Here is a 15,721-nt window from a genome sequence, read left to right on the forward strand (position 1 = left end):
ACGGTAGTCCTCACTGGGAGACACGTCCATGTTGTAGTGTGGAGATCATTCTCATGGTCCAGGTACTGGGATGCTGTCTCACAGCGTGGGGTTAATGCTGCTGCCCTGAGGGACACGGCTGCTGACGGCTCAATGAAAAGTTTAGTTAGCACTGAGGGCTAATGTGAAGAGATATCAGATATCAGCCTGCACCTCTGCTCTTTAGGTTTGACCTGCCACCAGCTGACAGGCAGGACCACTGTGGACTGAGACAGACACAGTACATGATCAGCATCAGGCTACTGCCATCATCACATGATGAGGATGAGAAAGGCTTTGTATGTAGCTTTATTTATGATCAGTGACAGCATGCTGACTTATATAATCTGATTCCAGGGCTGTAGATGGCAAATGATGAAAAAAGGAAACGTAAATACAAGTATATACACTGAAGAGATGATGACGTCACTGCGAGGTGACCCGGGTCACAGGTCTGGATGATCCGAGCCCTGTGCCGTTTCAGAGCCTTTTAATGAACCCGATCAATCAACTCTCGTCCCCGCCCCTGCCCCCGCGCATGCGCACTGCAGTGCAGGGAGCTGTCCATGTCAGACGGTGCTGGAGCGTTTCCTCCGAGGCGGCTTGTCCCCGCGGTCCACCGACAGGCGGGAGCGATGGAGGAAGAGCTGAAATGCCCCGTGTGCGGTTCTCTCTTCAAGGACCCCATCCTGCTTCCGTGCTCCCACAATGTGTGCCTGGCGTGCGCTCGCAACATCACCGTCCAGACCCCGGAGGGGGAGACCCCGGTGCAGAGCCGCGCTTCGGGCAGCTCTGACTACGACTACCTGGACATGGACAAGATGAGCCTGTACAGCGAGACGGACAGCGGGTACGGCTCCTACACGCCGTGCCAGCTCAAGTCCCCGAACGGGGTGCGGGTGTTTCCACCGACCATCCCGCACCGACACTGCTCCCTCACCTGCCCGCTGTGTCACCGGAGCGTGTCCCTGGACGAGCGAGGGCTCCGGGGTTTCCCTCGGAACCGGCTGCTAGAGGCCATCGTGACCAGGTACCAGCAGAACCGCGCCTCTTCTTCCTCCTCCTCCTCCTCTTCTTCTTCTTCTTCTGCGGTGAAGTGCCAGCTGTGCGACCGGAACCCGGTGGACGCGTCGGTTATGTGCGAGCAGTGCGACGTGTACTACTGTAACGCCTGCCAGCAGCGGTGCCACCCGTCCCGCGGTCCGCTCGCCAAACACCGCCTGGTTCCGCCGAAGAACCCAGCGGCAGGAGGGGCGGCAAGCGGAGGAGGAGGCAGCGGCGGCAGCGGCCAGCAGCCGCCCGCTACCGCGCGGAAACCGGCGACGTGCGTGGATCACGAAGCGGAAAACTTTAGCATGTTCTGCTGCAGCTGCAAGGCTCCGGTGTGCGTCAAGTGTCTGGAGGAGGGGAGGCACGCCAAGCACGACGTCAAACCGCTGGCACGCCATGTGGAAGACAACACAAGGTGAGCGGGTACAACACACACACAGAGCATAGTGTACACACACACCATACACACACAAGGATAGTGTACACACACAAACACACACACACACAGAGCATAGTGTACACACACACACACAGCATAGTGTACACAACACACACACAGACGCACTAGTGTACACACCACACACACAGAGGCATAGTGTAAACACAAACAAACACACACAACACACCACACAACACAACACACACCACACACACACCAGGATAACCACGATAGTGACACACACACACACACAACCACAGGCATTAGGTACACAGACAGAGCATAGTGTACACACACACAGCACACAGCATAGTGTACACACACACACACACACACACAAGAGCATAGTGTACACACACACACCACACAGAGCATAGTGTACACAACACACACACACACACCACACAGAGCATAGTGTACACACCACACAGCATAGTGTACACACACACACACACACACACACACAGAGCATAGTGTACACGACTACACACACTCGAGGCATAGTGTACCACACACACACACACACACACAGAGCATAGTGTACACACACACACCAACCACCACACACACACACACACACAGAGAGCATAGTGTACCACACACACACACACACACACAGAGCATAGTGTCACACACACAAGCATAGTGTCCACACAAAACACACACGACACACCGAAGGGGCATAGTGTACACACACACACACACACACCACACACACACAGAGCTTAGTGTACACGCACACACACACAGAGCATAGTGGGTACACACACACACAGCATAGTGTACACGCACACACATCACAAACAGCATAGTGTCACCATACACCAGCATAGTGTACCACCACAGAGCATAGTGTACACACACACACACACAGAGCATAGTGTACACGCACACACAACACACCCACACAAGAGCATAGTGTACACACACAGCACATGGTACACACACACACTTTTCACAGGTTCCCTGATGAGCTAACATGCTTACAATTGTATAATTGTTGGTCTGCATTTAAAGCCGTTGTGTATGTCTGTTGTTGTATGATTGTTGGTGTTTCTGTGCCTTCAGTTGTTATATTTGTGTTATGTGAAAAACAGCCTCACTGCTTTGTCACAAGCACTTTGAGTCAGAGAAGAGGGAAGCACCATTGTGTGTAGAGTCCTGTGTTGTGTTCACTGAGTGTGGGCCAAATGAAAGCGTGATTCATCAGAGTTCACACAGAATAAGATCATTACTGCAGGCGTTAAAGCCCAGTGTGTGTGTGTGTGTGTGTGTGTGTGACATGACTCATCACTCCAATAGGTCACACTGTGCTGTGTGTTACTGGCCTACTTCTGTTCTCGAAGTTTGTGTGGATGTTGGTCAGAGTTGTTCCTTAGGGTTAAGTGGCTTTTTCAGACATCTTTACCATGCTGAATGCTACATCTCAGAGACTACAGGCCTTCCTTTGCATGGTTTAAGGTTAAAAGTTCATGACAGCACAATTAGAAGAAGACTGAACAAGTCCAGTTTGTTTGAAGGGTTACCAGGAGAAAGACTCTTCTGTCTAAAAAGCTCATGGAAGCAGGGCTGAGGTTCACTAAACTGCATCTGACCAAAGAACAACACTTGTGGAACAATGTCCTATGGACAGATGAGACCAATGCTGGACACCAAACACAGAAACACCTCATACACACTGTCCAGCACGGTGGTGGAGGGATGATGGTTTGGACTTGTTTTACAGACACAGGACCTGGACACCTTGCAGTCTTTTCTAACCTGCTTAAGACCAGATGATTTTTTTCTGCATGCTCAACATTTAGCAACACAATTGCTAAGTCCATGGCCTAAGGCTAAAGATGGTTTAACCCAGCTATGACTACAGATCAGCTGTTTGTGTGACTATGCCCGACTTTTCCTTAAAGAATCAGGGTGAGTCTTCCATCGCAGGGACAAGATTTTAGGCAACACAATCTGCTGCATTATCCACCCTAATGCACCCCCCCATCCCCACCCCCGTAACTCTCCTGCCAAAGAAACAGCTGCCTGTTTCATTAAAGGATGATTAAAGTGATTTATGCTTTAATTCATTTTTTAATGACTCTTTCATTAATTTAAAGATGAGTTCACTCCAAGGTTAGGGTCAACTCAAGTTCACTCAATGTGACCTGACTTTAATAATTGTTAGGTGTTTTTTTTGGGGGGGGGGGGGGGGGGGGGGGTATTGTAGTCGCAAAGCATTTCCGTGAGATCGCCGTCCTCACACCCTGACTTCATTTTTTGCAAATTAAAAGGCATTTTTTGTAAGTGGGTCATTGGGACTAATCTCTCAGTCTGTCTCTTTATTTTATTTGATTGGAAGCCTCCAGTCATTCTATTCATCATTTCACCGACGCTCATCTCAGCCTCTTTCTCCTGTTTTTTCCCCCTTCACCACATCTGTCTCCCTTTTACCTCCTTGTTTACCCTCCTCCTCCCTTCCCCCCCCTTCCTCCATCTTCCCCTCCATCACCCTGTCTCATAAATGGACCGTGAAAATCCCATCACAGCACAAGAGTGAGAGGGCGATGATAAGTAATGAGCGGCGTATGAATAAGAGATTGGAACCACTTAGTTAATACGGTGTCCTTCGTAGTGAGGGAGATCAGAATGAGCTCTCTCAGCTGACACTCGGAACAGGCAACATATATATGTGCGTCTTTGTTGAGTGTCTCTTGAGGGTTTTAGTGGGTGTAGCTTTGTCGTGGTTTCCTGCTCCTAGGAGTCCTGACTGAACCATGCTTTAATCAGACACATGAACGCTGATGGATTGATTGATGGGCTGAAGCGGTGCCCTGTTTCATATGCCAGTTTCAGGGTATGTGACTCCACCATGTATTGTAACCCACGGTAACAATAGCAGAGATAATATGCAGTAATTCTTTACAGATCATCACGGCTCAGGTGCGTAGACTGCATGTAACTACGGATGAAAGTCCGTAATATCCGAGTCCTCATTATGTCGACAGCGTTAGGGCTGGGCGATAAAAACGATAACGATAATTATCGCAATATAACTTTTTTCAATAACATATGACAAAAGTTCAATAATGCTCGTTGTGTGATGCTGCGCATGCGCATTGCATGCTGGGCTCTCTAGTGCTACATGTGGAGCTGTACCCTGAGGAGCTGAGACTTGGAGGAGTGGTGAGAGAAAAATGAACGGACAGAGAAGTAATGAAGAAAATGCTGCGGCAGCGACCCAGAGCAGTGAGAGGGGCACAGACATCGTGAAAAGAAAGGTCGCAAAACGTCTGTAGGGTGGAGATATTTTGGCTATTTTGTTTTTGTTTGTTGAAATTATACCTAAAGCACTTAGAACTTGCACATGCAGCCATGTTACTAATACTGCCCATTCGGAGTCGACGGCATCGCATATTTTACAAATTTGCTATGTTCTCAGGAACGGTAAAAGCTAGAGACTTCGGGTTTTTCTCCGAAAAGAGGACACTTTAGGCTTTCTATTAGTATACTCCGCCATGTCTCTGTCTTGTTTACAGAAAGTCAGTGTCCAATCGGATGATCGAAGAGATCACAAGGTGCTCAAAATCCAATTGTAGAGCTTTCTGCTCCAGCGTGGTATATCAAACAGGGTTGATATCGCTCTCAGATGCTCAGGGTAAACGGCGCTTCTTTGATGTAGCGCAGCTTCATTTTTTAAATATTGCAGTGACAAATGACAAAGTTGAAGAAAAATATCAAGAAACTGTCGAGAAACTAAGCTTAAATTGGTCATGTCATGTTTTGACAAACTGTTCTCCTGTAAATGTGAAATAAATATAGATTTTACATATCGTGTTAATTATTGATATCGACTGATATGGAAAGAAATTGTCATGATACATTGTTTGGCCATATCGCCCAGCCCTCGACAGCGTCATTAGTCAACCTACACATCTAATACAGGCAAAGAAGTGGTGCGTGAGTGTGGACGGGCAGAAGCAGGAGCTTGCATTGTAAGCATCCACATGTCACTACGAGCACTCACATAGTTATTAAAGTAACTAAAACAAGTATGTACATGTTTAGCTCCTACAGGCCTTGGAGGGAATTGCAGTTTCTTTTACATTTCTGCACGAGCTTCATTTCTCAGCCCCCTGCTTAGTTGCTGCTTGGTGTTGAGTAGAGATTTTATTCCCTAAGGGTCGATCCCACAGCTTGGCAAGCGTTTTCTTGAGCAAGACTGTTGAAGCTGAAGTTGCAACCAATGGGTAAAAGGGTACAGTCCTTCATAGCGGTCAAAGGAATTTATGGGCTTCAGCTCCAATCAACAGAAATGTCCCATAGCTTGTCTCAATATGGAAAACAGATTCCTTGGTACTACAAGTTCCTCACAGGAGGCTGATCGGTTTGAGTCATTATCAGCGTGGCTTTGCTATCTCACTTGCTATCATGACGATCCACCGTCGAAGCCAGTTCCACTCTATACAAATCTTATTGTACCAATTGTTGCTGGTTATCTAAAATGGGGCAGGCTTTATCTGATGACTGGCTGCTCGCTCTGTTCAAAAATATTTGCAGAATTGCTCGGTTTTTACAGCAAGTCCATAAGTTTGGTGCTATGTTTAAGAGAGCATTGCTATGGATGCAGTTTTGATTAGTACCGAGGTAACACTATGGAATTCGATACATTTCAAAGACTACAAACACAGACAGTTCAATCTATTAAAGCATTTACGCACATCGGTTGAACTCGAATGATTGGGACTGGTGTGTGTTTTCTTTTTCCATTTGGCTCCTCGCTCCCAAGATTTAGCTTCGTTTCTCCTCACTTGTGATGTGGAGCTGGAATTGTAGGGGCCCAAGGGAAATATGCATGGATTGGCTGTTTCTGTGCGTTTGTAGTACACACATCACGCTGCATCAAATCAGACTCAAACTAGCGCAGCTGCTATGATTCAGCTAAAGATGGCAGAATTCTGCGTGCGTCTGCAACGTCTTCAGAACACGTGAGACCAGAGAATTATGAAGGAAAAACAATTGGATCATCACTCTAAATCAAACACTAAATACATGGCGGAGCAGCCTGCAGGCCTGACCACTCCACAGATTACACACAGATTGAAGCACACACACACTCGCTCTCTGACACACATTCGGAAGGCATAAATATGCATAAGTGAAGCGGATGAACTTTCGCTGTGGGAACGCAGAGGAAGGCACACTGATCCACTTTTCCTCCGATAAGTCAAGCAGAAAACACAGTGTGTATTTTAAAGCACATGAGCGTCCACTCGTGCGTTTATGTGCGCTGCATGCACGTGTGACCCAGCTCTAATAAAAAGCTGCCGGCACTGCACTTAAATATCACTAGTTCTCCAGTGTTTGCTGCGTAATCTTGAGATCATGCTTAATGCTCACTATCATGCAACAATAGGGGGATTGCTGCCACTGGGAGCACCGTAAAACAACCAATCTTACAAGTTTTGCATAATGTTGTACAAGGCGACAAGGAAGGAAGGAGTCCTCCAGGCTTTCAGGTCAGCACTGTGCAGCACATGTAGCAGCATCACAGCTGCAGATTGAAATGATTAAATGATGTCAAATTCTCCCTTTTCAAAATGGCATAACACTGTCACCAGGAACTATATAGCAAGGTAGCTAGCCAGCTATGTTCACAGTATACTGTACACAATGTTCGCAAACACTACCCTTTCATGCTGTTCGGGACAAAAACGTCCCCTAACTTTAACGGTTTTAAAAATCTATCAGATAAATATTTCTTTCATATTTTTTTGCATAGACCTTTTAATTAACTTGAGTTCTGATCAAAAGTAGTGAAACGATTATTTTCCCCCAGGATTTTAACCCTTTAATCACTAATTTTATAAGGGGTGGTGCTGAAAATTGGAAAAAAAAACACACGAAATGGCTCATTTTTAATAGAAAAGGTGAATGTGGACTGGATTCTTTTGAACCTTTATTACAGTCTTGGTCATGTCAAACATCAGTAAAAATGGACTTTATTGCATTATTAGTTTTTGCACAGCACTGGATTTTCTTTTTGTCTCCCATTTTGTCCCATAGACTTCCATTATAACCACTTTTTTTGACTGCACAGCCATGGCACTACATAATCATGCATTCTTGATTGTTGGTGGTTTACCCTGTTGGTAGGAGGTACAACTTAATGACCCATTTAACCCTTTACCTGCAGGCCTGTGCTTATGTAGTGTAGTTTCTGGCTTGTATATGGAGTTATAGGAAGTATATATATGCTATAAATAACCCACACATACCAGTTACTCAAAGGACTTTAAAGTACCTTATGAGTGACAAGATAACAGGTTTTAGCATAATAAAGTGTGTAGTTGTGAGACAGGAAGAGAAGCAGATGGTGTGTGTGTGTGTAGTAACACCAATCCCGACTGGTGTATTGTATGTGCGAGCAGACACACTGCTCCTCTGCATCACAGGTCGAAGCTGCTGCAGGACATAACTGACTGCTGTTACATATTTGTGGTGTGATAACCCAGCTTATCTTCATCACTGCCTGACACTCAATCAGGCTCACTGACCTGATATTAAAAGATGAAGACGAAGAGCTTCTTTGTCCCATATAGTGTCTGCTACGGTGCGTTGATGTTTCTAACTTATCCTCTCACACGTTTCCATCCAACGTATCTCTACTCGGGAATTTCCTTCGCTCAGCGGAGTTGTCAGTTCCTCTCATGTTACATCATTTAACATTGACAGTAAACAGTTTGTCTTGCTTGTTTCTCACCCCCGGAGATTCTGACAAAACATTTTGACAAGCGTGAGCTGCCTGCTGCCTGTGTGATGTAATGTATAATGCATTCTGTGTGTAGATTTAACACACTTTCCCCATAGTGACGCATAGTCACTCAACTAAATATTAGACTTGGAATAGCTCTGCTATCACTGGAGCTGATTGGTTCAAACTTCAGAGATAGCAACACAATCCATACTATTACAGACTGAGGCCACATTTTGAAACTGTACTCAACTTACTTAAGTAAAGTACCTAATAAAGCTTAGGTACAGTAAAGAAAGTTACTTAGCCATGTCCCTCACCTTAACTGGAACCTAAATCCAATTCTAACCTCTAACCTAAAACCAAGTCTTCACCCTCAGACAGTCATTTGAAAACAATGGAAAATGTCCTCACAAGGCTCAGCACTCAAACTGCTTCTAATTATTCTCGCTGGACCGTGCAATGCATGATGGTACATATCGCATCGACAGACCCATGCATACCTAATTTTCCACTGGGCAATAGCCAAAACCGTTCATTTCATTCGATAGGTGGCAATGAGACCAGTGCTTACTCTCTCCTGTTGGCTATTGTGTGTGTGTGTGTGTAGATTAGTGGTGTTTCCTACAGTTGCTGCCACTTTCATCAGATAAAGTTTACATATTTCATCATTTACCTTATCAGCGTTTGCACCTTGCTTTCCTGCACAATCCTCCACCATGTTTCTTTTATCACCTATTCATTCCGCTGCATCTCCTCCTGCTGATGACCAGAGCAGAGACCTTATTAATGACAAATGAATGAACATAAATCACGTTATGTTCAATCAGTCATTCTAAGAGAGAGAGAGCAGATTTATTCATGTGTAGCACATAATAACTTATTGATATGATAATAAATGATGCCTGTCTTTGGGCGATCAGGATCTTATGACAGCTTTATCTCACACAGGTGAGTAAAGAGTCCTTACAGAGCGCTTTCACAGCTGTTGGTGACTTTTTATTTTATTATAGACATCGGATCTTTGTGCTATGAAGCTGAAATATTCATTTTATTATTATTCATTATTTATTCTAAGGAAAACATGGCAACATTCTCCGTCTAAATAAATAACCTTGTAGGAATTTTGGTCCCCTCATGGGAGGTCACATTACTCTGTCCCCACAATGTCATAGCTACACACACTGTGTAACTGAAGTCTGTGCTGCAGGACGTGTGCATTGAATGTAGGTTAATGCACACTTCCTCTCCTTTGGCAAGCCTCTGCAGGAAAGGCTGTGTGTGTGTAACCGTAGTAAACCCAGCGTGTGTGTGTGCATGCATGAGTGTGTGTGTGTGTGTGTGTGTGTGATCCATTTTTGGCAACAGAGCCAGTACTGATGCAGACTTCTGAGGAGAATGTGGACAACCTACAGTAGAAAAAAAGCACTGTTACCATGGTTACGTGCATCTGTTCATTCATAAAAGACGCTCTGTACATTGAACAGCAGATTGTACTTTTACAGAGGAATCTGCAATCCACCTTCCCTTTGCATGTATTAATAAGGAAGATGCCCTGATCAATTATTGATTGGAAGGGGCTGTTCTTCGTGCTCTGCGGCACTCTTGTTTCCTACCCTCAAACAGATCCATGAGGTAAAGTGATAAAAGGAAGCCTGCAGTTGTGGGTCTGTAAGCTACTCATCCCTGCCTACAGTTGATCTAAGCCGTCCCGGGAGGAATCCAGTTCTCCGTAGGGGAGTGTGGCGGCGCTCGGGCTGCTGGGTGGCGAACTCAGTGAGGTTTCATCATGCAGCGGGAGCATCTATGGCGTTTATGGAAGCTGGAGTTCTCATTTTACTGATGCAGTAGCAACATATTTTTGGAGGAAATGTATGAATATGTAATCAATGCTGATGAAGCACATCTGCAGCAGTTTCTGCACTGCTGCCATGATGTGTTTTTTAGGCGCTGAACCTTATTGCATGAATATTGATGGTTTGCATATAGGTGCTTTTTAATGGTGTTTTTTGTGACTCCACATGTACAAAAGGTTTATTTAGTCACGCTACCTGACCAGCATGAAATCTGTCGGTCAACCACAAGAATCCTGACACAGTGGTTGGATGGATTGTCAGTAACTCGATCATAAAGTACTAATTTAAAGCCATGGCCTTCTGACTTTGTACATCCAGCTTGGTAGCATTTAGCTGAAAGTACTGCACCTAGCAGAGCTGGTTATGATGAAATCCTCTATTACTGGTTGTTCTAGCATCATTTTATAGCTACTGAGGACACCACCTGCTGGTTACTTCATACATATACAGGCTATAGTATATATTGATCCTGGGTGCTAATCATGTGTTGTTTACTGTCCTGGCCTACAAATCCTCCCTCTGCACCATCCACTGTGCTGTATTAGCCCTAGAATGGCTCTGTGGCAGAGGACGAGGGAGGCAGGGTGAGTGGTGTGGATGAGGGGATGAAATGGAGGAAAGGGGAAAAGGAGATTGGATTTGACCTCCACCAGATGTGGAGCACTAATACTTCCACACAGCTGGGCTGACTAGACCACAGGGAAGGACTGTCCTGCTAAAGCACAGCCATGTGCACCACAGTGCTCTGGCTGAGGCTTGAAAGAATATCTTCAGGTCGATACTGTCTTTGAAAGAATAATAATAACTGATTAAATGTGGATGCAGTTCCCTCCACAGCCTTTAGGGGGTTGGCTCCAGTCAGTGCCCATAGACCTCTATGTTAAAATGTTTAGCAGAAATAAACATGTTTAAGCTTTGAGCAGTTTTTGGTTCTCGCTCCGCCCATGCTCCACCTCTTTGCCTTGTATGCTGCCAACATGGCACCATGGCTGGGCGATGGTCACAAGCACTGCGTCTGTAGCTATTTAACAGCGAGGCTGAGGCTGTTCTCTAATTGGTTGCTTCAGTCTCTTCAGGTCTGTTAACTGACAGAGGGAATTGTGATGTTTCTAAGATGGGATTTGATTGATTGATTGATTGATTGATTAGGTCTACCAGGAACAGCCCCCAAAAGGGGGAGCTAGGGAAAGCTGATGGAGGCCAGGGCATCCCAGGTCTCCATGTTAGTCCCATGAGTCCATCCTGTTAAGCATGAAATAAAAATGTCCGAATATATTGACTAACCATGTACAGTAAGAAAACAAAGGTCAGATTTGTGCAGTGATGCTTCACATTGTGTTCCTGGACATTGTGTTGTTGGGTTTCTGTGTGGACCCCATGAACACATTTGTGGATCTCTACTCATCCATGCCGTGTACATATCTGCGCTGTGGAGGCGGCTGCTTCTTTTGTCACGTCTAACAGGAACTGGCTCTGGTCGCAGACTAACACCCGCTGCAGTCTGCCTCCATGTCTGCTCTGCTTTTTCACACCGGATAATGAATTTCGCCAAAAAAACAGAGCCACATGTTCACCAAAATTTCGTTAAGGAAGAAGTGGAGACTTTGATTCCTTTGAAAAAACAGAGCAGGATGTAAAGGCTTATAAATGCAAATGTGGAGAAACACAGGGGCAGACGGGGAGGAGAAGGTTTTATCCGTCCCCTCCTCCTCCTGGCCCTCTTCTCGTCCCCCGGGTATCATTTTGACAAGGTCAACGCCACAATCAAGCATTCCTCGGGCTGACAGCCACACACATAAGAGCTGCCTATTGTTCTCCTGTGCATTGTTATTTAACACAGCATTGTGTAAGAGCAACAAGCAGTCACTTTTTGTGTGTGTGAGTCTCATAGTTCAAATATATTTCTGGCATCGGTGCAGACTTTTACTCATATGTATACAGTCTCTGCATGTCTGCTTGTGGAATTTTAACCTCTTTGAACCTAAATATGTAAATGTAATGAGATTGTAGCGCCCAGATTTTTGATGTTAAAATATGTAATAAATGGCAACATTTCACATCATTCTGCTGCAGTGTGCCCTGATACCAGTCTGCAGCATGGAGGAATGATCATAAAGGCGTTTAAGAAGAGACACCGTGATCTTGGCTGGTTTCTGGACTTGAAATTTAAAATACAACCGTGTCTTACTTACGTAGTTTTGACTGAAAACAGCCAGAGAAAATGAAAAATCAATAAAGTTAAAAAGAAAAGTGTTGGACGTGTTTTTGTGTATCATCTGCAGGATCAGTCTACGTTCCTACCCTCACCTATGGTCATGAGCTCTGGGTAGTGACCGAAAGAATGAGATCTCGAATACAAGTGGCCGAATGAGTTTCCTTCGACGGGTGGCTGGGCTGCTCCTCCACATCGAGAGGAGTCAGCTGAGGTGGCTCGGGCATCTGGTTCGGATGCCTCCTGGACGCCTCCCTGGGGAGGTGTTCCGGGCATGTCCCACTGGGAGGAGGCCCAGGATGCGGTGGAGAGACTATGTCTCTCGGCTGGCCTGGGAACGCCTCAGGATCCCCTCGGAAGAGCTGGTGAGAGGGAAGACTGGGCGTCCCTGCTTAGACTTCTGCCCCTGCAAAATGGATGGATGGATGGAAATATCCCATTGGCTGGTGCAATGCTAACTTCCTGGTTTGCCTACAAAAAAATACCATGCTGCCCCTCCTACTTCCTGATTGGGACGAGTTTTGGGTCGGGCATGTTGATAGAGATGTTTACTTTTAGACTTGTTAACATGGAGGTCTGTAGGAACAGAGCTACCTCCAAGTGGCCATTAGAGGAACTGCAGTCTTTACAGCCACAGATGTTACCACATGATTAATGTGGATGGATTGATTGGATGGAACCAGGGTCTATATCGGGTGTGTATATTACAGTATGTGCAGTATTGTTGGAACGGAAGTCAGACTGCACACAGTGATCCTCTGGCTGCATTGGAAGCTGCTGTCCCTAGAAGCTCAGCCGTCCCAGACTGGTGTCAACAACTGGTTTGTCTGAGCTTATTTGCCTCACAGGTCCAGTATTGGAAAGCCGTCACATGTTCAAACACTTGGTCCGTCTTCTTAGACATCAGAAGCCTCTCATCCCGCATCCTATTTGTTGAGCTAAGCCGCATCACACAGCCGCGCCTCCATGAATGTCATCGCTCTATCTGAATGTCACCGACTGAATAAACGGCCCGGCATTGCTCCTATAATAAGATAATGAGATAATATAGCACTTGTGTCTGAGAGCGGCGCTGAGAGGTGCTGACAGCGACACAAGAGGACTAAAGGACATTCAGGTTTGGGAGGACTAATAAAGGATGAAAAAGGTCAAGGGGAGGAGAACAAAAGAGAGACAGGAGAAGAGGAATGGGATTTCTGAAAGACTCTTATCACGACATGTTATTTTCCCTTTGCTACACCAGTTTCTCTTTTGTTCATAAATCTCTTCACTGGTTCACTGGTCCCTCGTCCTGCGGGGAAGACCTGTCACATTTCCACAGTGTAGCTCACAGTTGGACTGGAGTTCTGCTGTAGGTTTGACACGTCATGGCCAAATTTAGACCTGGGTGCAAAGAGACTCTTTATGGAGGAATATTTGAAGGAACACTTCCTCACACAATGCAAGAACAGCTCACTTTGTTACTTAACTCTTAATCTACCACCCCACCCATAAAAAGGACAAAAAACGTCCACTTCCAAAAAAACTGCTATCAACAGATTCATAATTTATTTTCTGCATAAATATGTTAAACAACTTCAGCCCTGCTCAAAACTACCAATCATTAAATCATTTTGAGGAATTTAACCCTTTAAATGCCAGTTTGATTACTTGATGTCGGTAATGTTTTATGAGGAAAACACAAAAAATGAGTTATTTTCCACAAAACAAAAGTTAGGTGGCTGAGGCATTATGTTAAATCTGTCATGGATAGGTCAAAGATTAGCCAAAATATTGAGTTTGGTGCATTATTAGTTTTTGTGTAGCAGCAGTTTTAAAATTTCCTACCCTTTGTGTCATTAAGGACAAAAATGTCTGCTTCTAAAAACTGCTATAAAAACTTAACAGATTCATATTTTTTCTGCTTTTTTCTGCATAAATATTTTAAACAACTAATAAAAACTATCAAATACTGAAAAAGTATGAGGATTTTAACTCTTTAAATGCCAGTTTGATTACATTTTTTTAACATTGCACAAATGTGTTATTATACATAAAACAAATGTTGGATGGCTGGGTTATTATTATTATATTTTTTGATTAGTCATGGATGTGTCAAAGTTTATCCAAAATATTGAGTTGGAGTTATTAGTGTTTGTATTGCAGCAGTTTTAAATGGTGTTTTCCACTTAGGTCCATTAACTCCTATTATAATACTACATTTTAATATCAGAGCCATAACAACATATAACCATGCGTTTCTTGATGTAAGGGTTTCATTTTGAGAAAAAGGTTTTTGAAAGTGGACATTTTTGTGCCTAATGACACAGGGTAAATCCAGCTCTTCTCGTCTATTGTGGCAAAAAGAAACAAAAGAGGAGGAAGCAGAATGCAAGTTTTCAGCATGTGTTGTTAGGGTTAGGGTTAAAGTCTTGTCACTTTGTGTCTTCCTTCTGTCCACTCCATGCACACAGGTTGAAGCCATTCCGACTGTGTTAAGAAAATCAATGAATAATAATAAAGCATGTCGACCGCAGTGAATGAGGGGGCTGACACAACCCACCGCAGACGGATGAATGAGGAACCAGACGGGACAAATAGGGGAGGAGGGGATGATGTGCCAGCACAGCTCTCTTATGGCACATCCGTCATCCCCTTGTTAGCATCTTGGCATCACACACACACACATATAGAGGCCAGACAGCTTGCTGGGCCAGATGGCCTCTTGGTGAGGAGCTGTTAGAATCCACGCAGTGGGGTTGGTTTGATTCGTGAACCATGACCTCCACACGTCCCTCCTCCCTGAGTCCACTCAGCACGTGCATGGAAGAGGGATGGACTGGGAGAAGATCACTGTGTGTGTGTTGGAGTGGTTATGAAGGTGTATAGTGCAGTGCCAGCTTTGATTACAGATGTAACCTTAATGCTGGGTGTATCATTGATCATTCCTGAAAGGTTATTGATTGGGATTTATGAACAATGGGTTTTCTTTAAATGATGATCACACATGTCATTTGTTGCGACCTTTGCTCCTTGCAGCAAATGCAGCTGTTGTTTATGACTGCCGAGGTGCCTTCTGGCATATGTGTGTGTGTGTGTGTGTGCATTCATAAGCACATCCAGACAAAAACAGTGTAAAGCAGGTGGGAGATGTGGGCGTGGCAACAGCAGAGCAGATTCATCACAGCTTGGCGTGTGTGTGTAACAGTGTGTGCTTCCTTTGTCCTGTCTTTTCTCATTTACCAGTGACTGATGCAAACACACACAGACACACACACACACACAGACACATGTTTAAATTGTTTGTTGAAAATAATGCAAATATTTATGCTCCTTATAATTGGTGAGGTCAGCAATATGAAGTGAGCATTGAGTAGGTGTGACATCACATAGTACAGGATGTTGTGAGAAAAGATCTTAAAATGCAAATT

General features: G+C 44.8%; 1 protein-coding gene across 1 annotated transcript in view; it reads left to right on the plus strand.

Annotated features, from left to right (window-relative positions):
• The first annotated feature begins 653 nt into the window (after nt 1-653).
• Nucleotides 654-15,721, plus strand: part of LOC114429775 (E3 ubiquitin-protein ligase TRIM9-like) — a 29,935-nt gene continuing 14,867 nt past the window's right edge. Inside the window, exons 1-2 of the mRNA XM_028398415.1 lie at nt 654-1,461; nt 14,025-14,044. Coding sequence (XP_028254216.1) covers nt 654-1,461; nt 14,025-14,044 — 828 coding nt within the window. The remainder of the gene's footprint in view (nt 1,462-14,024; nt 14,045-15,721) is intronic.

Source organism: Parambassis ranga, unplaced genomic scaffold, assembly GCF_900634625.1.
Source record: "Parambassis ranga unplaced genomic scaffold, fParRan2.1 scaffold_21_arrow_ctg1, whole genome shotgun sequence".
Lineage (NCBI taxonomy): Eukaryota > Metazoa > Chordata > Actinopteri > Ambassidae > Parambassis > Parambassis ranga.